Consider the following 27719-nt stretch of genomic DNA (forward strand, 5'->3'; position numbering starts at 1 on the left):
TTTCAGAAAAACTGACAGGGAAATCACCTGAACATATTTTGATTTTCTCCCCTGCCACAGGTGACTTTGCACATCTGTATAGTTACAGATCCTCCATATAGTCACAGCTCCACTGACCATATCTCCACCCTATCTTGGGCCCATCCCTCCTTGAAAACTCAGCTGTACATTGGTATACACAGTGGTAAGGAAAACACTGTGTAGCCTGTTCCTGGCTGGGAGATCATACCCAAGTCACAGAGCTGTGTCCATTCCACTACCTTCAAGGCTGTCCATGGGTCCAATCGGAGCTATAAACACAAAAAGGATAAACTAGGAATCTGTCCAACTTTCTCATAGCAGAACAATTTCAGCCACTTCCACACAGTCCTTCTCCAATGCACTCAATAATCCTTTGCACCAGCTTCTGATCTGCTTCAGGAGTCTGATTCCCTCACTGAAGTCAGCTGGAGTTTTTCCAATGACTTCAAGGGGAGCTGGACTTGGCCCCCCTCCTGCAGTGCTTTAAAGGGGACACAGCAAGAATAGTCACCCTGGATCATGGGTAGCTCCTGAACCAGTTTCAAGTGACTGGACAAATCTGCTTTAATGTAGGTAGAAATATATATATATGCAAATGTGTATTTTAAAAGAAATCACATTTCAATGCAGTTGTATCTAGAGTATTACAGAACGGGGTATTATTTCTTTAGGAAACAGCATGTTGTCAACTGAGAGGAACAGGGCAATGTTGCCTGGACAAAGAAGATGTGTGCTCATCTTCTGACAAGGGAAATCAGGTGCGTTATGGTCTTTTTAAAATTACTTTCTGTTTCATAGTAAAGTTTGTAGTGAATGAACATCTTTGAGCTGTTGTAGCTGGTGCCACATTTTCATCTGGTGGTATCTATAATGTATTGATGGGTAAAGAGTTCTATTAACTCTCTCTGCCTGTCTTAGGTATTTCTAAGGCATCTATGACCATGATATCTAAGCTCCAAATGTGGTGCATCCCTACATTGCAATTGGGAACCATGATTACAATTACAGCATGTGTAGACATGGCCAAGATAATTTTGATCTAAGATTAAAGCTAGCTCCAGGATGTGTACATTGGCTACAATCATACTCCCTCATTGCTGCATAGCTATACCCATAATTATATTCAAACCAGAGAATTTGAAAGGGGTTCTCTCCACCTCCCCATGATTTCAGGGTGTTTTGTTTTATGTGGAAGGAAATTGCTGTTTGGGGAAGTCTGCGTCAAAGAGGTGAGTTTTTTAGCTTTTGATCTGAGCACGCATAAGGTAGGGCTGCATTGACCTCCCTTTGGTAAGGAGATACAGAGCCGAGGACAGGGGTGCTGGAACAGTTTCTAGCTCATTGGCACTGCTTAATAAATAATGAGAGCTGTTATTTAAAGATTGTTTTATTCTTGCTTTGACTAGAAAAGGCATTGTATAAAACCAAAACCCTGGCTCAGTCTTTTAGTGTTTATTCTGGCAAAACTGCCATTGACATCAGTGGGAGATTTCTCTGAGTAAGAATTGCAGGATTTGGCTATCTGTTATCTATGTTACACCTCAGAGTGTAGATGACTGTACAGTATGTAGTTTCACATTTAATTTGCACTTGTGGCAACTGGAGTAACTGAAGAAATATAAAGATTCTCCAAATCGAACTCTACAAAAATAAAATACTTTTCTAAACTAAACATTCTTCTTCGAATGCTTGCTCATGTCCATTCCATAGTAGGTGTGTGTGCTCGCCACATGCACCGGTGCCGGACGTTTTTCCCTTAGCAGTATCCATAGGGGACTGGCTCTGGCGCCCTCTGGAGTGGTGCCTGCATGGCGTGGTATAAGGGGCGCCATTGGCTCCCCCCACCTCAGTTCCTTCTTGCCACCAGTGACGGTGCTGGAACGTCCATTGCTTCGGCTAACGCTGATTGTTCTCTGTTCTTGCAAACTTTGCAGAACCTATAGTTTAGTTGTATATAGTTTAATAGTTAAATTAGTCACCCTTAGTAGTAGTTCTTAAAGCTTCATTAGTCCCCAGCTGGACTTTGCTGGGGGTCGGGGCATGCCCTGGTCCCCAGGCTTCAAGCCCTGCAATTGCTGCAAGCGGCCCATGCCCACCAGCGATCCCCATAGTAGCTGTCTTAGGTGCTTGGGCAAGGGGCATATAAGCAACAAGTGTCGTATTTGCAAATCCTTAAAACCCAGGACTAAAAACGAGTGTGACAACCATCTTAGAGCACTCCTGATGGAGTCAGCATTCTCCAGCACCAGAGCAAAGGTCCGACTTGGCACCAAGTAGCGCAGCGTCAGTGCGGAGTGCCCCACCGGCGCTGTCAATGGACCAGCACTGTTCCCCCTCCACAGTTCTGGCCAAGAAGCTGAAGAAGACTGTGAGGGGACAATATCCTACTTTCCGCAAGGGAAAGGAGCGGGCTAGGGGCAAGCCAAGACCTGCGATGGGCAGTTCAATGCTCCGTCCAGAAAGTCAGGCCCCAGCTCAAGGTGAGCGGTGCAGCCCATCCCATATCTTGCCTGCATCCCCGGATAGCGACACAGGCCTCTGTCAGCTTCAAGTGCTGTTGATGCCCGAAGCCCTGCAGGCAGTTCAGGAAATCCTGATGCTCCCAGTGCCACCCACACCAATTCTGGCAGTACCCAGGTCTTGGAGTAAACCCACCTTGGGATCTCCCTATATGTCCCTGCTTCAGCGGCACCATTCCCTATCGCGAGGGACGTCCCGCCACCACTTGCCCGCCCGAAGCCGTCATGCTTCAGAGCCAGAGAAGCAGGCTCAGCAGAGCCTCTTTTGGTCCCTGGACCTTGGGCACCAACAGCAGGATTCAAGGCATACCTCGCCAGTAGCTGGGCATAGACCCACCGGGACATGCGCCTCCTAGTAGGAGCACCAAGACTGACCCCTTGCATCACCAAGAGCTCGGTGCAGATCCCAGGACCGATCAGGGGACCGAAGCCACCGGTCATCAGCTGCCGCTGTCGATCTCCAAGATGGAGATCACCGTATTTGGGAAGATCCTCCCGGCAACCAGCTCGTGATAGCTCCTGGTCCCGCTCGATGTCCCAGTACCAGTCCGGTAGTGTAAGGTGTGGATCGCCAGTTTTCCGACGCTGATCCGCCAAACGCCATTGCTCCCCATGGCCCTGACCAAGACTTTCATCTCTCTCGGACAGGTCTACCTCCTGGTGCAGCAACCGGCACCAGTCAGATAACAGCCGCCACTCCGCCTGGTCCTGGTCACCAGGTAGCAACCACTCCAACTATAGCTCCAGCATGGAGCAGGGTTCCCTGACTGCGGGACAGCCTCCGATGCCTGCGGTGCCGCCTACATCATTGGCACCGAAACCTGTCTCGTGACCCCAAGCACAGTGGCTGGTGTGTACCCATGGAACCCTTGGGGGTTCACCCAACCTTCCCAAGCTGCCCACTCAGTGTTGGGAGCCTCGGACAGACCAGTGGTCTCAACATCCCAACCCTCTCCAGTGCTCGACACTTCGGCAGGAAAGACCCCACAGGTCCAGGAGGACCCAGGAGACCAGCCTGCTGGACCACCAATGGTCGTAGAGGTTCCAGCGGTACCAATATCATCCTCATCGTCGCCCGATGAGGTTATCATGGAGCTCCCTCACCCAGTTCCTCAGGATGACGCTAAGGCGCACCAGGAACTATTGAAGAGGGTCACATCTAATCTGGGACTTCAGTCTGAGGAATTAGAGGAGCCTTTGGACTCCTTGTTTGATGTCCTCTGCTCCTCGGCCCCTGCCAGGGTGGCTTTACCCCTTCATGAAGGAGTATCGAAAATTACCACTGCCCTGTGGCAGACTCCCTCCTCCTTGGCCCCCAACTCCAAAAGGGCCGAGCGCAAGTACTTTGTGCCAACCAAGGGGCATCAATACTTATATTCCCACTCAGCCCCCAATTCCCTGTGGTCGAGGCAGTTAACCACAATGAGAGGCAAGGACAACCAGGGGCTACCCCTAAAATTAAAGACTCAAGGAGGCTGGATCTTTTTGGACACAAAGTTTATTTGTCTTCCAGTCTGCAACTGAGTGTGGCCAATCACCAGGCCCTCCTGCTACCATTTCAACACGTGGCAGGCCATGGCCAAGTTCGAGGCTTCGCTTTCTGAAGAGTCTAGGAAGGAATTCTGGGTGATCCTCGAGGAGGGCACGGCGTGGCCAGAGTGGCCCTCCAGGCAGCTTCAGACGTGGTGGACTCTGCCGTCCGCACCATGGCTTCCATCATCTCCATGCAGCGGGCTTCCTGGCTTCTCCTCTCTGGCTTGGCCACCGAGGCTCAGCAGTTGATACGGGACCTTCCCTTCAACAGCCAGGCGCTATTTGCAGAGTAGACAGACAGCAAGCTGCATGGGTTAAAGGACTCCCGTGCCACCCTGAAAACTCTGGGGCTTTATGACCCAGGCTTGGCATGTAAGCAGTTCAAACCACAACAGCTTCAGGGACAAGGGAGCCAGCCTCAGCAGGACCCACTTCACAAGAAGGCCAAGCTACAAGTGCTGTCCGAGCCACCCTCCCCACGCTCTGCTGAGTCAGGCTCCACCCGAAACAAGCAGGGCACCAAGTGATCATTCTGAGGGTGCACCCAAGGGCGACCAACAAGACTATTCACGGGCTCCATCTTCACCGTTTTCTTCCAGCCGCCTTTCTTTTTTCCTCCCTGCATGGACCGCTATAATCTTGGACTGCTGGGTCCTGAACACGGTGGCACAGGGTTATACCCTCCAGTTTCTTTCTACTCCCCCCACCCCCAAACCCTCTTCCCCATCCCTCTTCAGGGACCCTTTTCAAGAGAGTCTCCTCACACAGGAGGTTCAAGGGTTACTGCAGCTGGGTGTGGTGGAGGAGGTTCCTCCCAAGTACAGGAACAAAGGTTTTTATTCTCAATACTTTTTAATCCCAAAGGCCAAGGGCAGTCTACGGCCCATTCTGGACCTCCAAGACCTCAACAAGTACCTAAAGAAGCTGAAGTTCCCCATGGTCTCCCTGGCCTCTATTATCCCCTCTCTGGATCCGGGAGACTGGTACACCGCCCTCAACTTGAAGGACACATACTTCCACACAGCGATCTTTCTGGACACAGACGCTTCCTCCAATTTACAGTGGGACCCAAACACTACCAGTTTGCAGTCCTCCCATTTGGCCTGGCGACAGCACCGACGGTGTTTACCAAGCGCATGTCAGTGGTGACTGCTTATCTCAGGCGTCCGGGAATCCAAATCTGTCTGTATCTCGACGACTGGCTGGTCAAAGGCAACTCCAGGTCTCAGGTCCAAGAGGATGTTGTGGTGCTGCAAGCCACGTGCCACTCCCTGGGCCTTCTAGTAAACTACAAAAAGTCTATGTGAGTTTCGGTGCAAAGGATAGAGTTAATCGGAGCAGTGCTCCACTCGACCTGCACCAGAGCATTGCTGCCACTAGAAAGATTCCAGACTTTGGACCTCATCGTGGTATCCATCGAGTTGGTATCAGACACCTCAGATCTGAGCTGGGGTGCACACCTTGGCGATCTCCAGACCCAGGGTATCTGGTCCCCGGAGGAGATGATGTTACACATAAACGTCAAAGAGCTCAGAGCGGTCCTCTTGGCATGCAGAGTCTTCTTACCTCATCTGTTGGCCAGGGTGGTGAGAGTCCTGATGGACAACACGGCCTCGATGTACTACATCAACAGGCAAGGGGGAACATGCTCATCAACTCTGCCAAGAGGCACTCTGTCTTTGGGACTTCTGCATCAGCCACAAAATCCATCTGGAAGCTTGTCACCTCTCTGGCGTCAAGAACACACTAGTGGATCACCTCAGCAGGGACTTCTCTCACCACTCGTGGTTGCTCCACCCAGAGGTAGCCTGCATGATCTTCCAGAGGTGGGGAACTCCCCAAGTGGACCTGTTCGCCACCAGGCAAAACAGGAAATGCCATCAGTTTTGTTCTCGGCAAGGTCTTGGCAAGGACTCCCTCTCTGATACCTTCCTCCTGTCGTGGCAGGGTGCGTTCCCTCTGATTCCTCTCATCAGCAGGGTCCTTGGGGGGAGGGATAGCTCAGTGGTTTGAGCATTGGCCTGCTAAACCCAGGGTTGTGAGTTCAATCCTTGAGGGGGCCATTTCAGGATCTGGGCCAAAAATTGGGGCTTGGTCCTGCTTTGAGAAGGGGGTTGGACTAGATGACCTCCTGAGGTCCCTTCCAACCCTGACATTCTATGATTCCTAGCAAAGATTAAGATAGACACAGCACAGGTTATCATGATTGCCCTGGTGTGGCCTCGTCAGCACTGGTTCGGCACACTGATGAACCTGGCAGAGGCCCCTCCCCTCCCCGGACTTGCTATCACAGGACCACGGCTGGCTCTTGCACCCCAACCTCATGTCCCTCTACCTCTCGGCGTGGATGCTGTGTGACTGAATCCACAAGAGCAGACCTTCTCGGATGAGGTCCAACGGGTCCTCCTGGGGAGTAGGAAGCCCTCAACCAGACTGACTTACCTGGCCAAGTGGACAAAGTTTTCCCGCTGGGCGTCCAAGAGTGGCATCTCCCCCTCGCGCTCTTCCATACAGTCTATCTTAGACTATCTGCTTCGTCTGAGGAACCAGGGCTTGGCACACTCTTCCATTAGAGTGCATCTCACGGCCATCTCCACTTTTTACCCACCGATCCAGGGCCAGCCGGTATTTTCTCATGACATGACGGTCAGATTCTTGAGAGGCCTCGACAGACTCTTCCCGCAGGCTACGGACTCCTGTCCTGCAGTGGGATCTCAACTTGATCCTCTCTAGGCTCATGGGCCCGCCCTTTGAGCCGCTGGGTTCCTGCTCCCTTTTCCACCTGTCATGGAAGGTTGCTTTCTTGGTGGCAGTGACATCAGCGAGGCGAGTCTCTGAGGTTAAACCCTTGACGTCAGAACCACTGTACCCGGTCTTCTACAAAGACAAGGTTCAGCTGAGGCCTGACCCTGCCTTCCTGCCGAAGGTGGTATCTACCTTCCATATGAACCAGGACATCTTCCTCCCGGTGTTCTGTCCCAAACTGCACAAGACCAGTGGAGAGAGGCATCTTCATGCACTGGATGTCCAAAGGGCCTTGCCGTTTTACCTAGAGCATACCAAGCCTTTCCGTAAATCAACTCAGCTCTTCATCACCACAGTGGATAGGATGAAGGGCTTTCCGGTGTCCTCACAGAGGATTTCCAACTGGATCACCTGTCGCATATGGACCTGTTACGATCTGGCATGGGTCCCGCTGCCGCCAATTGTCAGAGCCCACTCAACTAGAGCTCAGGCATCCTCAGTGGCCTTCCTGGTGCACATCCCTATCCAGGACATCTGTGGAGTAGCGACATGGTCCTCTGTCCACACATTCACAGGGCATTATGCCATCACTCAGCAGGTCAGAGGCGGTGCTGGGTTTGGCAGAGCTGTCTTGCAATCTACATGTCTGTGAATTCCTACCCGCCTCCAGGGGTACTGTTTGGGAGTCAACTAATATGGAATGGACATGAGCAAGCACTCGTAGAAGAAAAGACAGTTGCCTTTTCTGTAACTGGTGTTCTTTGAGCTGTGTTGCTCAAGTCCATTCCATGACACGTCCTCTTCTCCACGGTCAGAGTTTCAAGCAAGAAGGAACTGAGGATGGGGGGAGCTGGCAGCGCCCCTTATACCACACCATGTGGGCGCCACTGCAGCGCCAGAGCCGGTCACCTGTGGATACTGCTAAGGGAAAAACTTCCAGCACTGGTGCATGTGGTGAGCACACCCACCTAATATGAAATGGACATGAACAACACATCTCGAAGAACACCAGTTATGGAAAAGGTAACTGTCTTATCCTCAGTGGTGCAGCAGAAGGAAAGGGGGACCTTTAAGTTTTACAGTGAGGAAATTCAAGGCTGTGGTGGTTCTAGGCGTTGTTACAGCACCTTTAAGATCTGGACAGTGGCAGTCAGGGTTGAACCTGGGAGTGCCAGGGGGCTGGTTTGCGGTTTATAACCAGGACCCATTCATTCTCTTCTACCATTGAAGATACTTGAATTTCCATAATTGTGTGGTTTTAATGAGGCTTTAATTCAAGAATAATCTCTGGAGAGGCAGAGAGAAGCAACCAGTGCTGGGGATGCAGTGGATCCAGAGCTTCACCCCACTGTAAGCTCCTTCCCAAAAGCTCACAGGATCCATATTCTCCAGAGGATTGTTGCTCTGAAGCACAGGGCTTTGCAGAGAAGGGATAACCCAAAGTGAGTAAAATAGAGCTGATTTTTATGGTGTCCTCTTCTAATTCAGCTCCTGCTGAATTTGGCACAAGCACTGAGCAGCTCCATTCAGAGGAGAAAAATTACCCCAGGAAATTAAGAACCTGTCATTTTCAAACCTGTTCACCGTGAACCAAATAATAGAGTGATGCAAACAATGAGGGGGAAACACTGAGCCTGCCCAACCCACCTCTATTCAGACCTGTCAAACCGAACCCAGCCTTACAGATTCCAATAGCAACACTGCATTGTGGGTACTGTGTTGTGAATGCAAAGGTCATGATATTGAGCCATGCTGCCCGCGAGGAACATAACCCTGCTGTGCAAGTAATGACGATACCTAGCTCTTTTCAACAGTAGAGCTCAAAGTGCGTCAAAAACTCTTGTTTGTTCAGCCCCACAATGCACCTGTGGGCTTATAGTCCCATTTTTGCTGATAGGGAACCGAGTCACAGACAGGCTGAGTGATTTGGCAAAAGTCGCACAGGGAGGCTGTGGTAGAGCAAGGAACTGAGCCCTCATTGCCCATGTCCCAGACTAGTACCCAAACCACTGCAACATCCTAAGTAGTTTAGGTTTGTTGAAAGCGAAATCTGGCTGGGTTTGCCTACCCTGGATATGTAACCGCTCTAGGAGATCCAGATCTTCCACAAGGCCAAATTTCAGAGCCAGTGCAGCGGTACCTGCTTTTGACCTATGACTGGGATGGATACAGACTATACCAGTAGATTTAAGGTCAATGTTGCAATGAAACTTTTTCCAGGAGTTATAATTTTCTCTTCTCTAAAAACACAAGATGTCCAGTAAATCTTGTGTCGCCCAAAGGATTGCTGTTTTGTTTGTTGTCATCTTGGATTTACCCATCAATCTATTTGACAAGACATAGACTGGGAGATTATATTAATTCTGCAGTGTCTGTGTTTTTCCAGTGAGTCTCATACACCCACCACACCTGGCTCTGATGGCCTCCAGGGCACACTACATGGGCTAGTTGTTGTCTTGAGAATACGCCTTTCAGAGAATCGGGCAGGTGCTGGAGGTGGATTTAGGAGCTGATGGCTGGAAGAATCCTTTCTGGCATTGTGTCAATTTGTAAATAGTTTTGTTTCATTATTTATTTATGAGAATAGATTTATTTTTAGGAAATTAACTAAAGAATGTGCTTGAATTATTTAATGTGCTGGTACCTTTAGCAGTTAAAAAACTAAATGACATGTAGCCAAAGAGTCTCTGCTCTTTCCAGAAAAGTGTAACATACTCTTGACATGCACATTCTGTTTTTTTCTCCTTCAAGTAAATATTCAAATGAAACTTTGTTTCCTTTCAGATGCATTCTGATCTCTACAATCCTGAAGAATTCCAGCCTGTAGACACAACCCAGGAGTTTATCTTTCCTCCTGAACTAATGGTAGGAAGTGTTATTCTTTCCTGATTTGTCTCCATTTACATGCAAATGTTGTGAATGATCCAGCATTCAGGTTTACAACATGATAGAAGTTTGAAATGGAAAAGATTGTTGGACTAAATTCATCCTCAGTGGAAGGTGACTGAGTCACACCAAGGATAGAGTGTCATCCAGTCCACTGCCCTGCCAGTGCAGGAATGTACCTTAGAGTGAATTTCCTGTCTAGGTCACCTAGGCTATGTCTGCACTACCACCATAAGTCGACCTACACTACACAACTCCAGCTACGTGAATAAGATAGCTGGAGTCAACGTACCTTAGGTCAAGTTACCATGGGGTCTACACCATAGGGGGTCGACGGAAGAAACTCTCCCTCAACTTACCTTACTGTTCTCGTCAGGGGTAGAGTACAGGGGTCGACTGGAGAGCAATCTGCTATTGATTCGGCGGGTCTTCACTAGACCCGCTAAATCGACCACTGGTGGATCGATCTCAGAGCGTCAATCCTGGCTGTAGTGTAGATGTAGCCTTAGAAATGACAGTGGGCTCCACTACGTCCCTTGGGAGTTCATTCCACAGCCTAAAAATCTCGTAACCTAGAAGTTTTTCTTTGTATTCAGTCTAGCTTATCTGTTCTCAACATCATCGCATTATGTCAAGCCCCTCCTGAAAAACTCTGCTTTGGGGAGCCACCGAGGAGTTGCAAGTGCCCACGAGGTGTGTACAGGATAGTAACAGTCATGAAGTTACTACATAGCCCTTTGTTACACTGTAAACTCTGGGATGAAAATTTCCACACAGCAATCTCATCCTATACACACAAGAGTCTTTATTGAACCCAGTTTGATTAACGTCATTGTGGCTGTGTTTAAGCTGTAGGGAGCCAAATCGTAATTAGAGAACTGCTGAGAGGGACAGGAGAGAGAGGAGTCTGAGTTCCAGGGCAGAGCTGTGGTGCAGATTCTCCAGCCTCTTGAAGCACCACTTCCCCTAAGAGCTGAGCTGTGAAGGATGGCAGAAAGGGACAGATGGGTAGGGGAGATAGAATCATAGAAATGTAGGACTGGAAGGGACCTTGATAGGTCATCTAGTCTAGTCCCCTGCACTGAGGCAGGACCAAGTATTATCTGACCCATCCCTGCAGGTATTTTCTAACCTGTTCTTTAGAACATCCAATGACAGAGATTCCACAACCTCCCCCTGTTCTTTGTTCCAGTGCTTAACAGCTCTGACAGTTAGGACGTTTTTCATAATGTCCAACCTAAATCTCCCTTGCTGCAATTTAAGCCCATTACTCCTTGTCCTGTCCTCAGTGGTTAAGGAGAATAATAGATGCAGTGTGTGCGGGCAGTGCAGAAGCAGCAGGATGGCGTGGGCAGTGAGCTGCTCCTTCCCTTCCCTCTTCTGGTTCCTGGTGGGTCCCGGTGACCTCAGTTGTGGTTTGTTTGTTTTTACTCAACCAGTGGGGTGCTCCCTTGCCACCCACTTCTGGGTCATGAGCCACTTAGGCCTGGTCTGTTGCAGGTCCATGGTAAAGGCAGAGGAGCAAAGGGGAGGAAGAGAGGGGTTTATTGGAGGGCCATGGAGAAGAACTAGGAGCTATTGGAGGGTCTCAGAGGGATGGAAGAAAGCCAGGAGGAAGGAAGTTTAGGCCATGCTGGGAGTCAGGAGAGAGAAGGGGAAAATTGGGAGAGCAAAGGAGGAGTGTCCACACCTAAATCAGTCTGCGCAGGCACAAAGTAGTTAGGATTGCCTTAGTTCAGAGGAGAGGTGAAACTTTAGCTCAGTTGGGGTGGGTGGCTCTTGTTTCAAATCCCAGAAGTTGTTTGTTTGTTAATTGCTTAAAATGTTCCCAGACTCTAGGCTAGTCTACACTGGCAACGCTAAACCACCTCCACAAGGGGCGTAGCTACCAGCGCTAGGAGTGTGGCTGGTGCATTATCTACACTGGCACTTTACAGCGCTGAAACTTGCTGCACTCGGGGGTGTTTTTTAACCGCCCTGAGCGAGAAAGTTGCAGCGCTGTATGTTGCCAGTGTAGACAAGTGCAAAGTCTGAATGTTGGAGTCAACAACCATTTCATGTACACAGATATTCACTTTGGGCCTGCCAGGCTCAGGTGTATTGTTTGATTTGTTCCAGCATTACAGAGGTGATTAACCATTATAAGGTTGGTTTGGTTTTTAAACCAGTTGATCCACAATGCATAGCTTGTTTGCTTTTTTTAGTTGCCTTCTATTGTAGAGCATATATTAAGCAAGAGAAGTGGTTCTCAAACTTTTGTACTGGGGGACCCCTTTCACACAGCAAGCCTCTGAGTGCGACCTCCCCTTATAAATTAAAAACACATTTTTTATATTTAACGCTATTACAAATGCTGGAGGCGGAGTGGGGTTTGGGGGTGGAGGCTGACAGCTCACGACCCCCCATGTAATAACCTTGTGACCCCCTGAAGGGTCAAGGCTAAGACAATAACAGGGTTCAAAAAGGAACTAGATAAGTTCATGGAGGATAGGTCCATCAATGGCTATTAGCCAGGAAGGGCAGAGATGGTGTCCCTAACCTCTGTATGCCAGAAGCTGGGAATAGGTGACGGGATGGATCACTTGATGATTACCTGTTCTGTTCATTCCCTCTGGGGCACCTGGCATTGTCCACTGTGGGAAGACAGGACACTGGGCTAGATGGACCTTTGGTCTGACCCAGTATGGCCATTCTTATGACCACCAGTTTGAGAACCCCTGAGCAAGAGGCACCTGTGTGGCCTTAAACTGGTATGATACGTGTCCGGGCTAGTCTACACTTAAAACGCTGCAACTGCCCTGTTGCAGCTGTGCCACTGTAGCACTTCAGTGTAGATACCAGCTACTCCAATTGGAGGAATTCTACTGTTGGAATAGGCAATTCACCTCCCCAAGAGGTTTTTCACTCCCTGAGCGAAGTAATTATGCCAGTCTAATTTTCCTACTGCTCCCTGGCCCGTCTTTGAAAGGCATGTGCCTGAGAATGCAAGGGTTAAATGGACCACACCTAAAAAGAGAATAGTTCACAGACAGCATTCACAATTTGATTGAAGGGTCTTAGCTGCAATCAGTTTGGCTCCTTGCTCAAAAAATCCCTTGGCAAGCTAGGGAGTGGTTGAACTGCCATTCAGGATGGGATATGTAAAGTATGTATATGACCTTGTAAAATGTGAAACCCATTAATCAGACAGAAATACAAATCCTCATAAACTGCGCAGGGACATGAAATTGACTAATGTTTTGTCTACATGGTGGGGTAATGCACTCTACGGGGGTGTGATTTCTAAAGCACCCATTAAAGTGATGTGCATTAACGAAGTGCTTTAGAAATCACACCCCCATAGTGCACATTACCCCTCCATGTAGACAAGTCCCACCTGAGTAACAGATTGGCCTGTGCATGTGTCCCTGGCATGAGGAGTGGCAGAGTCAGTAGCAAAAAGAACATGAGTACTTGTGGCACCTTAGAGAGTAACAAATTTATTTGAGCATAAGCAGTAGCAGTTGTTATGGGTTAGATTAAATCTTGTTGTTATGGGTCAGGCATGAGCACCAATTTACATTCACAATAAATGTAAAGAAACCATTGTAACTAGTTTCAGAGTAACAGCCGTGTTAGTCTGTATTCGCAAAAAGAAAAGGAGTACTTGTGGCACCTTAGAGACTAACCAATTTATTTGAGCATAAGCTTTCATGAGCTACAGCTCACTTCATCGAAAGCTCATGCTCAAATAAATTGGTTAGTCTCTAAGGTGCCACAAGTACTCCTTTTCTCATTGTAACTAGGTGTCTAAAACAATAGCAGTAGCACACCCAAAACATAGTGTGATGGAAACACAGATATGAACGAAGGAGTTTTAAATACAGGGGCTGGGGCTTTGACAGGTGGTGGAACTGGTTTTGGTCGGTGTCCATGAGAAACACGCAGCCTGAACAAGCTGGCTGAAAGAGTTTAGTACTGTGAGTGAGAAAGCTGTCTCCTGTTTTTGCTTCCTCCTACATTCAGAAAAGCAAGACTTGGTACACTCCTTGCAAATAAATAAGATTGAATCAAAGAAACTACAGGCCCATTGGAAAACGCTACAGGGTCTCCAGCTTTGACTAGGCACTCAGTTCAAAAAGGGGCAATGAAAAAATCTTTCACATATTGTAGAGACTATATCAGATCAGAGCAGTAGCTCTGACCTTCTTGGATTGTGTCCCGCTACTACCTGATTTTTTCATATGCCTGGTGAGATTGTGGCATGTGAGGCAGGAAATTCTAATTGCCCACAGAAACCAGATTTTGACAGGCACTCTCCTGTCCACTAAGCCTCCCTGCCTCCTTCCTGTATTAGATAAAATGGCTCTCTCTGAGGGGTGTAGATATGGCTACACAGTGAAAGGTCACTATGTATACTAATATGCAGCCCATGATATGTTTTATTATCTTGATCTTTCTAACTTTCAGCCTTGTAGACTCATCATGGGATCAAGGAGTTAAGCTGGCTCTTCCTTTGTATGTAGCAATGTCAGTTATAATGATTCTGGCGGCAACACTAGGCCCTTGCTTCCACCTCTACAACCACAAGGACTTCAAATTATGCTCCACAGTGGTGGCTCTCCATCTTTCCAGACTACTGTACCCCTTTCAGGAGTCTGATTTGTCTTGCGTATCCCCAAGGTTCACCTCACTTAAAAACTACTTGTTTACAAAATCAGACATAAAAATACAGAAGTGTTACAGCACACTGTTATTGAAAAATTGCTTATTTTCTCATTTTTACCATATAATTATAAAATAAATGAATTTGAACATAAATATTATACTTACATGTCAGTGTATAGTATATAGAGCAGTATAAACAAGTCATTGTCTGTATGAAATTTTAGTTTGTACTGACTTCACTAGTGCTTTTTATGTAGCCCGTTGTAAAACTAGGCAAATATCTAGGTGAGTTGATGTACCCCCTGGAAGACCTCTACAAACCCAGGGCTGGTGCAACCATTAGGCTAACTAGGCGGTCGCCTAGGGCGCCAAGTGGTTGGGGGCAGCCAAAAGTGCACTCCGGGGAGGCGGTGGAGCGGAAGTGAGCTGGGGCAGCAGGGCATGGGGAGGGCTGCCTGCAGCAAGAAACAGGGACGGGGGGGGGGTGCGCAGGGGCACCGCTACCCACCCCTGCTCACCTGTGCTCCACCGCCTCCCCGGAGTGCGCTTTTGGCTGCCCCCAACCACTTGGCGCCCTAGGCAACCGCCTAGTTCGCCTAGTGGTTGCACCAGCCCTGGGTTTGCAGAGGTCTTTCAGGGCGTACATCAACTCATCTAGATATTTGACTAGTTTTAGAACGGGCTACATAAAAAGCTAAACAGCTGATTGGCGCTGCAGGCTTGGGAGGTGGGAGAAGTGGAGCGGTGGCAGCATGCTCGGGGAGGAGGCGGAGCAGAGGTGAGCTGGGGTGGGGAGCTGCCGCACGGCTCCCTAGGCAGGGGGGCGGGGGCTGGGAGCTGCCGCGGTGCGGGGGTGTCCCTCAAGTGTGTGGGGGGGCGGGCGCAAGGTGGAAGTTTCGCCTAGGGCGTGAAACATCCTTGCACTGGCCCTATGGTACATGTACCCCTGGTTTAGAACCACTGCTCCATAGCACACGTGTGCAGCCCCACTGTCTCCAAAGGAGTTGCTCAGGTGTAACAGAACTAGAAATTAGTAAACAATTCCACTGACGTGCAAAATGGACAAGAATCCAGCTCACTCCCTCTCAGCTGTGTTGACTCATCATGTTTAACAGGACTAAAAAGCAACACAAAATGATGATAGTCAAAGTCAGATTTGTCTTTCAATACTAATAGATCAGCTTAGTAAGACTGTGCCTTTTCATATAGTCACTTTTCAGAGCAGAACCTCATTGGAACTGAAATTGTCCCTTGGGGACCCTAAGCCAATGATAATTCACCTGATGAATTTTTCTGGCATTCTCTTGTCAGGTGTGACTGAAACTAAACCTTGCTGAAATTCAGTCATATTTGGAAAGGAGGGCATCAGTCAGCGCGTAGCACACTGAACAACAATGGCGTACATTTTGCTAAAGATACCAGACCAAACCCTTTCTATTATGTAAAGCTCCAGGGGAAATTTAATGCCCAGGGAGAGAAGGTGACAAAACCTCAGTTCTTAAGATGTAATCGCTTTGCTTTGGTTGGTCACTGATCAACCATAATGGAGGGAGCCTTTGCTAGCAATTAAAATAGGAGACTGTACGTCAAGACACTTAGGTTCTGTACTACCTACTTGTTATGCTGCCCCAGGCAAGTCACTTATTCTCTTTGTGCCTCGGTTTCCCTATCTGTAACATGGGGATAATTAAACATACCATTGTAAAGCTTGATGGGAATCTCAGATTAAAGACACTATTTAAGTACAGGGTATTATTATCGGTTATTTTAAAGTGTTTTGTTCTACTTTACACTGGTAGACAAATACCTTTGTGAGCCCTGGAGTGCTTAACCTCTGTAATTTCCCCTACAGAGAATGGCTCAAGAACAGCAAAAAAGAACTCTGGTTTTCCATGGGGAAAGAACAACATGGATTTCTCCCAATAACCTCAGGGAACTTCTGGAGCTGAAGGCCATGTACCCCAAAGCACCTCTCGTTGTAGGGAACACCAGTGTGGGTATGGAGGGTCTGAGGGCCTCTTGTCATTGTTACTATCCAGTTGAAATTAATGGAAGTTGCAAGTGCTCAGCACTCCTGAAAATCAGGCCTTTGGTGCCTCAAACTGGACATCCAAAGATAGGTACCCAAAATTAGAGGCTCCTTTTGAATATTCAGGTCTGGATAACTGACCCCAGTTCACATGGCACATCAGTGACACAAATGGGACTCGAACCCTGATCTACTGATTCCATGGTCAGATGTCTATGCCCCTCCCACTGATTTCAGTGAGATGGCTTGCATGGAGTAATGACCATTCACATAAGTAAGAGTCTGCAGGATTAGGCCTTCAGTTAGACAGAACACTACAAGGATGACAAAGGACATGGTCCATGTTGAAAGGACAAGGGTAGGAACTTCTATGCATCTTACTGGGTTTCTCAATATTATAGATAGATTTTATTGTTATGGTGTTATAATTTGAGGGAGTAAAGTCAAGAGAGCAGTAGCAGAGAAGAGATCAGGATGGGAAAGCTGATTGAATGAGGGGAGTCTTGAGAAAGGCTTGGGATAGAGCATTTCAAGTGTAGGTGTGTAGTGCACAGGGGAGAGTATTTCAGAGGTACTACTGGGGTGGGAGTGTAGCGTCTGAACCCCTTCCTTCCCAGGGGAAGTGGTGCGAGTGGGTAGAATAAGAGCATGTCTCATTAAATGGAATTCCAGACTGAGCTGTTATCTGTGAATTTGTTTACATTGTGAGAGTGAAACTGAGTCCAAAAAGATTGAGAGACTTTAATTTTCAGATCCCCCTGTGCTCATCAACAACAGAAACTTTACTGCATTTTTATTTATTAATATAGCACTCATAAAGGTGACCACAGCACTTCACAAACCGCTAAAATGGTGGGTTCTTGGGAGCTTGCAATGTAGTCTAAAGGTCTGATCCAGTGCCCAGTGAAGTCAAAATCCACTGATTTCTGTGGGCATCAGTCAAGCCCTAAATTAGCTGCATGGCAGGGCTGGGCATGGAGGATGAGGGAGGAGGTTAGCATATTACTACATATATGCACAGCTTGTTAACTCCTTTGTAAAATATATTAGGCGGGAGGTCAGTGATGGGTGTCGCAGGCATAGGAGGTGATGTGGGAATAGGCATAGAGATGCTGGTGGGAGAAGGAAACAGAAGAGTTATGCAGCTGAGCTGAGTTGGTGGAGTGCAAGATGGAAGCAGGAAGTAATGGGAGACTAGGGAAGAGATGGAGGCAGGAGCACAATTCTGTGGGGTTCTAAAGCTGAGGTGAGGAATCTGAATGTGATATGGAAGGAGACAGGAAACAAGTGCAGGGAACTGAAGAGCTTTGAGGAGCACTAGGAGATACTTTTGCTGGCAGCATATTGATTAGACCTGAGGGGTGCAGCATGAAAAGCAGAGAGTGCAGAGGGGAGGAAAGTGAGGACCATAGAATGGGAGAGGCAGCAGGATGGAGACTCTGAGATATTGGACAGGAAGAACCAGCAGGATTTTTGCAACTGCTTGGCTATAGGAAGAATACAGGGAGTGTAGTCCCATGTGACACTAAGGTCACAAGCCCTGGTGGCAGGAAGGATGGGGGTATGTTTAGCTCTTTAGATACATTCACGGTTCTGGAAATCTAAAACCCCTGTTTTCTTCAATCTCATTATAATTTTATATCTTCAGGACTTGAAATGAAACTTGATGGTGTTCATCATCCAGTTATCATCCATCCCACTAGGATTCCAGCTCTGCATGTTGTGAGTAATACAAACAATGATAAGTCCTCGATTTGCCTAAAAATCCTGGAGTTATGTGTTGTTAGACACCATAAATGACGAGAATCTTTGATTCACATGTACATGGAACGTTTTATTCTCCAGTAGTGCTCAGTACACTAAGACCACTATCCAGTCTCTCAGCCTACCTGCCATATGGAGAGAACAGGATGGGGAGGTTCAAATTCTGAGACTCTGCTGCCATAAATTTCTTTGTTCAAACCATCTTTCACTCATTGTTCTGCAGGAGAGGAGAATGTGGGAGGGTCCTGAGTCTGATATAGTTTTTTCTGTTGGTAGAAATCACAAGGTTCTTTTATTGTTAGTCTGGCAATGTCTACAATCTATATGGAGATGCTCATGCGCAGATCTTTGATCCAATATGCCAAAAGATTTTCTTTGAAGCCACTGAGTCCTGGTCTACACTAGGACTTTAGGTTGAATTTAGCAGCTTTAAATTGATGTGAGCCTGCACCTGTCCACACGATGAAGCCCTTTATTTCGACTTAAAGGGCTCTTAAAATCGATTTCCTTACTCCACCCCTGACAAGTGGATTAGCACTTAAATCGGCCTTGCTGGGTCGAATTTGGGGTACTGTGGACACAATTCGATGGTATTGGCCTCTGGGAGCTATCCCAGAGTGCTCCATTGTGACTGCTCTGGACAGCACTCTCAACTCAGATGCACTATTGTTTGCCATTGCTCTGACGCAGGGAGGGGCGACTGACGACACGGCTCACAGGGTTGGCTTCAGGGAGCTAAAATCAACAAAGGGGCTGGCTTTACATCAAGGAGTATTTCAGGCAAGACTTCATGGAGGGTTCCAATAAGAAATGGTGCACCTAAGTTATTGTTCTTATTGGAACAAGGAGGTTAGTCTGGCCTCTGATTGATACATGGCTAGATTTACCTTGCTGCACCTTCTCTGTGAGTGACTGCAGTGTGACCTAGAGGAATGAGTCCCCTAGATGGGATGGGGGGTTGCAAATGAGTACAAAACAAATCTGGTCTATTTCTTGTTTTGTTTTGATCACTCCATCTATCTTTTACATCTTTGGCTGGCAGCAGATGGTGCAGAAGGACTGCATGCCATCCACATCTCATGGGTGCTCGGCAGAAGATGGTACAATAGGACTGCTAGCCATCCTCATCTCTTGCCTGCCCGGCAGAAGATGGTGCAATAGGACTGCTAGCAATCCGTATCACCTGCCTGCTCACCATAAGATGGTTCAATAGGACTGACTGCAGGACTAAAGAGAATGACCTGGTCAAGTCACTCCAAATTTAGTCCCTGCGCCCATGTCTGCCCAGGCGCTCCTGATCGACCTCACACAGGTGACCAGGAGCACCTCAGACATGACGATGATGGCTACCAGTCCTATTGCACCGTCTGCTGCCACAAGGCAATGGGTTGCTGCTGCTGTGTAGCAATGCAGTACCGCGTCTGCCAGCACCCAGGAGACATATGGTGACAGTGAGCTGAGCGGGCTCCATGCTTGCCGTGGCATGGCGTCTGCACAGGTAACTCAGGAAAAAAGGCGCAAAACGATTGTCTGCCCTTACTTTCACGGAGGGAAGGAGGGAACGGGGGCCTGACGATATGTACCCAGAACCACCCACGACAATGTTTTAGCCCCATCAGGCATTGGGATCTCAACCCAGAATTCCAATGGGCAGCGGACACTGCGGGAACTGTGGGATAGCTCCGTAAGTCGACTCTAGCCTCGGTACTGTGGAAGCACTCTGCCGAGTTAATGCACTTAATGCACTTAGAGCATTTTCTGTGGGGACACACACACTCGAATATATAAAACCGATTTCTAAAAAACCGACTTCTATAAATTCGACCTAATTTCGTAGTGTAGACATACCCTGAGCCAAGTTCTCAGTTGGTCCAAGCCAGCATAGTTCCATGGATGCTGATTTACACTAGCTGAGGATCTGGGCCGTTATGTCACATCTTAATATGTAACATGGAATTGAATCTGTAGCAAAAGTATGTGATGCACCAATTTTTCCTGGAGGCACTGGACAGAGCTGTTCATAAAAATCAGACAAACTGGGATTTTATTGCAAATGATTGTTTCCCTATTTGCGTTTCGCTTAGCTCTGGAATTGACATTGAAATAGTACTGATGGATGAATTGAAATTATAAGTATTTGTAAATCACTACACCACACACGTTCACACAACTGTCCATTTAATTGTCACCTTTTATCGAGGTCCACATTAGAGGATGCCTTTAATGAAAGAAGGGCTTTTTACAACCACTGTAAGCTTCCAAAATGCGGCTACAAATCTCTACTGACACAGAGCCTGATCCAACATCCATTGAAATCAATGGCATTGTTTCCATTGACTGAAATGGGTTCTGGGTCAGGCCCATGGGGCCAAATTCTGGAGTCTTTCAACAGTTTTTACTCCATCCTTAGCCCTACTCAGTCAGACTGCTATTTGCCTCATGGGAATTCGCCTGAATAAAGATCTCAATGTCTGGCCCAAAGAAAATTTGATTGTGATTTGTGTGTGTGAAATATACCTAATAAAAGCTAACTATAGAAGCAATGTTTCCGTGATCAGGTTGTACAGTTGTGATCATTTAAAGTGCGATGTTCCTATTTCACTATTTCAATAATTGTGTTTCAGGACTAGTGATAGGTGCTGCCTGCTCTCTGGCCCAACTCAGAGACGTCCTGATGAAAGTAGTCCCGGAGCTTCCAGAGGAGAAGACAGAGATTTTCCGTGCTCTCTTGCAGCAGCTGAAAACCCTAGCTGGAGAACAGATCAGGAGTTTGGCTGTATGTTTTCAATGATTATAGTAAACAGGCCAGCACTGAAAGTATATATCTATGATCTTCACCTACAAATCTGTAAAGCTCCTTTAGAAGAGAGCTGGCTGTCTCTGGGGCTTGACTGGCATCTCAGAGCCTTTCCATCTAGGTAACCAGTTCAAATCCAGTCCATGCTGGTAATGACTAAAAGCCATTATTATCTGATAGCTTATGTGAACTAAATTGGGGCTTTTTGTCATTACCAATGGACCGGTCTCCACATCACAGTAATTGGCAGCACCCTTACTGGCAAAGAAGCCAAGGACTGAATAGGTATGAAGTTATCTTTGTCCCTCCAGAATGGGGTTTAAGTACATAGCCATCCAGGGCCTTTCACATGGCATCTCTGACCATAGGTGCTGAAAAAAAATAGCAGGTGCTTAGCACCCACTGGCAGCCAGCTCTCCCTCCGCCCCCAGCGCCTCCTGCCCACCAGCGGCCCCAGCGGTCAACTCCTGCTCCCTCCCAGAGCCTCCTGCCGCTGTGATCAGCTGTTCTGCAGCGAGCAAGAGGCGCTGGGGGGGAGAAGGAGGAGCAGGTATGGGGCACACTTGGGGCGAAGGGGGTGGAACTGGGTGGGAAGAGGTGGGGCAGGAGGGGGGCCTTGGGAAATGGAGTGGGGGCAGGGCCTGGGGCGGAGTGGGGGTTGAGCACCCCTGGGGAAAGGAGGAAGCCAGCGCCTGTGTCAGCTACTACTGAAATGCACAAATAATAGCAGAGTTTACCAGATAAGCAGTAATATATTTGCCCACTTGCTGTGTGGAAGCTCAGAATCAAGACATCCTTTGCTTCTCCTCATGTTGAAAGGCTTTGCATCGTTGCCTCTGACCCCACCCTTCCATTTTTTTCTTTAAAACTCAGTTGCCCTAGTTCTTTTGTGGCCCCTCTCCTCTGGCTGAAGGAGTGGCCATTTCTCTATTTTTGGGCAGGTCACCTACCCAAGGCCATGTTGGTGTCTTTCGGCTGGGGTTATAAGTCAGGACCTTCCATGAACTGTAAATTAAAATGAGAGGGAAATTATCATTTAGAAAAGTTTGAATATGAAACTTCAATTAAGTTTGAACAATAAATTACCTTAACTTCTTAATATCCCTAAAAATGGGATCATGTTTTAGATCAATATTGCTATATCTGGAAAAGACAGCAATTAAAATAGCCTCTTTTTTGTTAAAGTCCTTAGGTGGACATATTGTAAGTAGAGGTTCAACTTGGGATCTGAACCCTGTCCTAGCAGTTGGCAACTCTGTCCTCAGTCTGGCATCAAAAGGTAAGATTCAGCATCTGTCTGTTATGCATCTGTGCCAGACCTGCAGGGCATCACTGTAGTGCACAATTAGCAGTACAAGTGATGGGTATCTTCACTTGTTTCCTCCAATGCTTAGTGGGAGCATTGTTAGACACAGGACAAAATTATTTTGGTGCTTTCCTGTGATTGTCACTGGCAAAAAGTGTTAGCTAATGCAGGCTGCTACATTCCTTCCTGCTGCCAGGTGCAGAAGGGAACAAAACTGGCAGTGCTGTGAAAGTGAGGTGGAGGGGCAAGGAAGAGAAAGATGTCCATGGGGTATCAACAACCTCCCCACATTGCTACAGTGCCAGCAGCTCCCCTGCAAAGGTCAGACTGGTCACCTTTATCCTACAGTTTCTTACACCCTCCCAATGGTTGATTTTGCTGCTAATGTCTCACCCAGCCTGACATATACCTTATTTTCATACATTTTGAGCACCCACTACTCCTACTGAAGTCACTGGGATTATGCAGGGGAGAGAGGTCAGCATCTCTGAAAATCAGACCCAAAGTATTTCATGCTGGCACCTAAAATCAATGGTCACTTTGAAAATCTTGGCCTTAATGAGTAGCAGCTTTGAACCAAAAATGTTCCGGGATAATTCTTCTGCTCATCATGAAGTCAGATAATTTCTGCCTTTAAAGCTTACTGCACGTTAACTGTTTAATGTCCTAAATGTTTTTGTTTAAAACTTTTGAGTAAAAAGAGGAGAGCTACTTAATCAGCTTATTAATTCATCTGTCTATTACAGGCACTAAAATCAGCAGTATTCAACATCATACATACAGCATAGTGTTATATTAGCATTTATTATTTGTATAGCACCAAAGTGCATGCTACTTAACAGGGACAACAAAGACAAGTGGAGAGTTTACAGCCTAAGACCAGATCCTGAAACATGCTGACCACACTCCCTTGAGTTCCATGGAAATGAAGAACTTTAGTTTAGACCATGGCAAGCGATTTGCATACCCCAGAAAAAAATGGCAGCCCCTGGTCCAAACAAGCATGTAGGATGCCATTTTGTTCTACAAAATAGTGTTCTCCAGACAGCGTGACCTCACATGCACTGCCTGGAAGACACCATTTCTGACTATGAGGCATGCATGTGTATAATTGAATACACAAGGCATGTGCTGCAGGGAGGAACAAGGTAAGCAGAGGTAAGTTAGCAGTGGCCACTGGCCAAGTTCCATTAAACTTATATATAGGAGAAAATAGTAATTCATTGAGCACTCTATAGAGAAATTATATGCACACTAAAATTGCCATTTTAAACAAAGCCCTTAGATAATTACATACATAATTAATTTATTTGAAATGTTACTGTTTTCTAAAACAAGACATCTATTTAACTATTAAGATATTTAAAAACAAGATGTCCCCCCTACTGTTTTCACTTCATTATTACGCCTGAATCTTTTCCTGTTTTAAGTGAATCCTTGAAAATTGCCTTTTTTATATATGCTTCTCTTTCACTTGTTCTCCTGTTTGGTACCATATACTCTCTCACCAGCTATTTCTTTGTAAAAGCCTATGGCATAAAGTTCCAAACAGATTGCTGTATAACGCTCAATTTGGAATCATGAGTCTCATTAATGGCAAAACAAAAGTGCAGAGAAGTAAAGAGAATATCAAATACACCTGGCAGTTGTTCACAGTGATCACTGTTACCTACCTTTTCCTCACCACTGCTATCCTACAGCTTAGACCAAGCCAGAGCAAACTCCCACAGCAAATGTAGAATGGAATACACAAGGCATGCAAATATACAGTCGCATCATCTGCGATAGACCAGAGCTAGCAAATTTATTTGTTTTTTTAATAGCAGTGTTCCGATTTTAGAAAATAAAACTTTTCCTCTGTCATCTAAAAAGTTGTTGCATAGCTTGCTAAAAATGTCACTGCATGCCACTGAGTTTAGAGCTGGTGAAATCATTCATTGTGAAGGATTTGTTATAGACTTGAGCCCTTTTTTCTTTTTGTGAATCTGTATTTGAATATTTATGGGGAAATTTTTGCAGGATCAGTGTCATTCCTGGAAACTTAAATACTAGAGTATGAATGTAGGATGTATTTTCTAATATACTTTTCTTTCACAGATTAAATGATTTGCATCTGCGAAGTGCAGACTTTCCTTTCACACTCCACATTCTCTAACAAACTACACTTCTCTCCAACAGACGGAACACGACAGATTCCTTTAAATGATGAGTTTCTTGCTGGATATGAAAATGCAGATCTTAAGACAAAAGAAATCATAGTCTTGGTTCTCATCCCATACTCTAAGAAGGTAAGGGCTCTGGGGTCCCTTCTTGGCTGCTTTTAACAGGGTGTGCTATACGTAATGTTACAGAACCTTTGAACAAAAGGGAAATAATTTTAATATGCACTGCAAGAACTTCAGTACCAACGTCACCTGTGGACAGATCCTGCAGATGTTTATGACACAATTAATCCTTAAAAGCAATACCACAGACTTCAGTGGGGTTACCAGGGCTGGCCTTAGGGAAAATGGCACCCTGGCCTCCATAGGCGCAGCACACCCCCTCCCACACTGCTCCTGTGGGTTTCCCTCCATTCCCGCTGGCCTCAGCAGGCCACTCCCCCTGCCCCCGCCAGAACTCTGCTCCTCCGTGCACCCCTAAAGGGCTATGGGGGAAGCGAGGAGCAACATCAGGGCTCCCTGCATTCAGGTCACTTTCCCCACCTGGACTGTGTAAGGGGAGGGCAAGACAGCAGCAGAAAAATCCACACCCCTGAGCAACATAGTTATACCAACCTAACCACACACACACGGGTAGACAGCGCTATGTCGATGGGAGAGCGTCTTCACTAAAAAGAAGCTGTAGCACTGAACAGGAGAAGCAGAAGGTCCCTAAAAGTGGGGGGGGGGGCCCACTGGTGCCCAAACCATGGCCCCGCCCTCTGCGCTGCCCCTTCCCCCGAGCCCTCGCACCATCACTTCCCCCGAGGCCCCACTCGCTTCCCTCCACCCCCTGCCCCTTGTCTCTCCCTTACAGCCAGTGGAAAATGGGAGGACCATGACCCCCAGACCCTCCCTGTTCCAGCGCCCCAGGCACCGAACATGAAGACAATCCCTAAGTCTCTGCTTTCTAGGGGTAGTGTTATGTCCTCCCAGATATATTAGCTTGCATTTTGCCAAGCTGAAACTCATTTGATCATCTGTCCACATTTCTAATCGCTGGATCTCTTTATGTTATTTCTCTCTCCTATAATATGTGCGCAGGCATCCCTCCTCAGTACTGTAGCAGCACAGGATGCCCCATTAATCCCAGTGACGAGGTAATACTGGTACCACGTCCCCCTCCCACCTGGTGATTAATAACTTGCTCTCTGCAGTCCTGTTGATTTCATTGATTTCAGTGTAAGGTAGATCACTATGAGTGAGGGTGACGGAATCTGGCCCTAACGAGTTAGGGGAAGGGAAATTGTGGTATTAGCAACTGTAGCGTTATCCAATGTCCCTCTAGTGGATATGGAGAAAACTGCAGAAGATATCCATATACAAGTGGGAGTGCTGAGATTCAAACAGACAAGGAAATGGCCAAGGGAGTCTTGGCCAGTGCTGACACTGCAGGATCTGCCCAGGCTAAAAAGAGAAAGCAAGGAGACACCTATCATGCTGTCTGGAGTGCCTCACAACTGTGAGTGCCTGTCTCAGGGCAGATTGTCAAAAACAGGGAAGACCCCCCAAACTGGTGGTGTGTTCTGTGATTAGATTTCACCAAGCCGATAACAGATGTGAACTCCTGGATCACTATAACAGTCTTATCATTCAGTCACAGAGAGTCCCCTTAGACTCTCCAGTCTATCTTGCCACCCAGACAAACTGGACTTAGTAATAAATGGTCACTTGCACCAAAAATCACACCACATTCAGGTTGCTTCCAGTCCCAAGAGACCAGTCACTTACATCAGATCAGTTGGTACTCTAGATCTTACATCAAAGACAACACCTGTAGCCAGTCCTGTAATAAACTATCTAAAGGGTTATTAACTAGGAAAAAGAAATTAGAGTTTACAGGTTAAAGCAAGCAAACATATACATATAAATGAGTTACCATCCAAATCCTAAGAGTGACAGAGTTGTAGTGATCTGTCAATTAAAAGTTTCAGAGTAACAGCCGTGTTAGTCTGTATTCGCAAAAAGAAAAGGAATACTTGTGGCACCTTAGAGACTAACCAATTTATTTGAGCATGAGCTTTAAGTGAGCTGTAGCTCACGAAAGCTCATGCTCAAATAAATTGGTTAGTCTCTAAGGTGCCACAAGTACTCCTTTTCTTTTTGTCAATTCAAAGTGTCTTTCAGGGCAGACCCAGGGGGCAGACCCTAGGGATCTTTGGCTTCAATTTGGTGTCTCTAGACCTGTCAGAGTTCAAACAGCCAAAAAAAATCAAAAATTTTCCTGTGACTTTGTTTCATTTCCTTCATTCAGCTTCCAAATCCACAGGATGAGTTTCCTTGCATGTAGCATTTCCCAGGTTCGATAGGGCCATTAACCAATCCTTTGTATTGTGAAGTTCCTTGATGGGCCATCTGATTTTGATAGTCCTTCTGGATGGTTGAGGCAGGACGATTCCCATGCCGAGGTTCACAAGTTCAGAGAAAACATTTTCAAAGTTATAAAGCAAAACTTTACATTTTTTCTTATAGCATGGAATACAGACATTACAAGTGAGATTAATGCATGGAGCAACTTATAACCATTTCATGGAGTCTAAACACGAAATAAATTCTTATGAGACTAATACCTGTTCTTAGCATAACTAACATACAGGTCACAGTGTCACCACCTCATCTGCCTCAAAGTAGCTGTCTTTTGAAGCATGGTGAAGTGAGCGTGTCAGCACTGTGGTGATGAATGTAATATAAGTGCTGAGTTAAAGGCTGGCTGGTCCAGGCAGATTTCTTGTAAAAAAGCCCCAGACTCTGTAAACTCAGTATCTGCACTCTACACTGAATCTGGTAGAACAGCAGCACTTCTTCTGTTCAGAAATTCTGAATCCCAGAAGTGATTATGGTTGGAAATTAATGAACTGGAGGAGAATTTGGAAGGGGATTATAAACCAGGCCCCTCCAAAGAGGGAAAGGGAAGATAAAAAAGCAAAACTGCAGTGTCTCCCTGGAAGTTATACCATGGAAATCTCAGAAACATTGAGAGAGCCATTCCCACCTGAGATCAGAAGGGAACGGAGACATTGGAGACTAACATTGCTGTCTGACTGAAACGATCGCTCACACCTGAAAGCTAAAGCAAACAGTCAATAATAACACTGATAGGATGGTGAACTTCATCAGCCTCACCACAGAAAATGAATCTATGGCCATGGAGACCTGATTTGGCCACACTTCCTCAAGGGGGATAGGATCCTACTTCTTGAACAGTCCCATTGAAATCAATTGCCCATTCACCAAATAGAGTGCTGCTTAGAGTGAGCAGGGTATCAGATTA

At 46.8% G+C, this 27719-nt stretch overlaps 1 protein-coding gene across 1 annotated transcript in view; it reads left to right on the forward strand.

The window, feature by feature from the left end:
- The window catches only part of LOC102932261 (aldehyde oxidase 2-like), a 98639-nt gene that overhangs the window by 11219 nt on the left and 59701 nt on the right, over positions 1 to 27719 (forward strand). Inside the window, 7 exon segments of the mRNA XM_037912807.2 lie at positions 693 to 779; positions 9603 to 9683; positions 16204 to 16348; positions 18029 to 18120; positions 20768 to 20920; positions 22127 to 22220; positions 24426 to 24535. Of these exon segments, the coding sequence (XP_037768735.1) occupies positions 693 to 779; positions 9603 to 9683; positions 16204 to 16348; positions 18029 to 18120; positions 20768 to 20920; positions 22127 to 22220; positions 24426 to 24535 (762 nt within the window).

The sequence above is a fragment of the Chelonia mydas genome, chromosome 11, assembly GCF_015237465.2.
Source record: "Chelonia mydas isolate rCheMyd1 chromosome 11, rCheMyd1.pri.v2, whole genome shotgun sequence".
Lineage (NCBI taxonomy): Eukaryota > Metazoa > Chordata > Testudines > Cheloniidae > Chelonia > Chelonia mydas.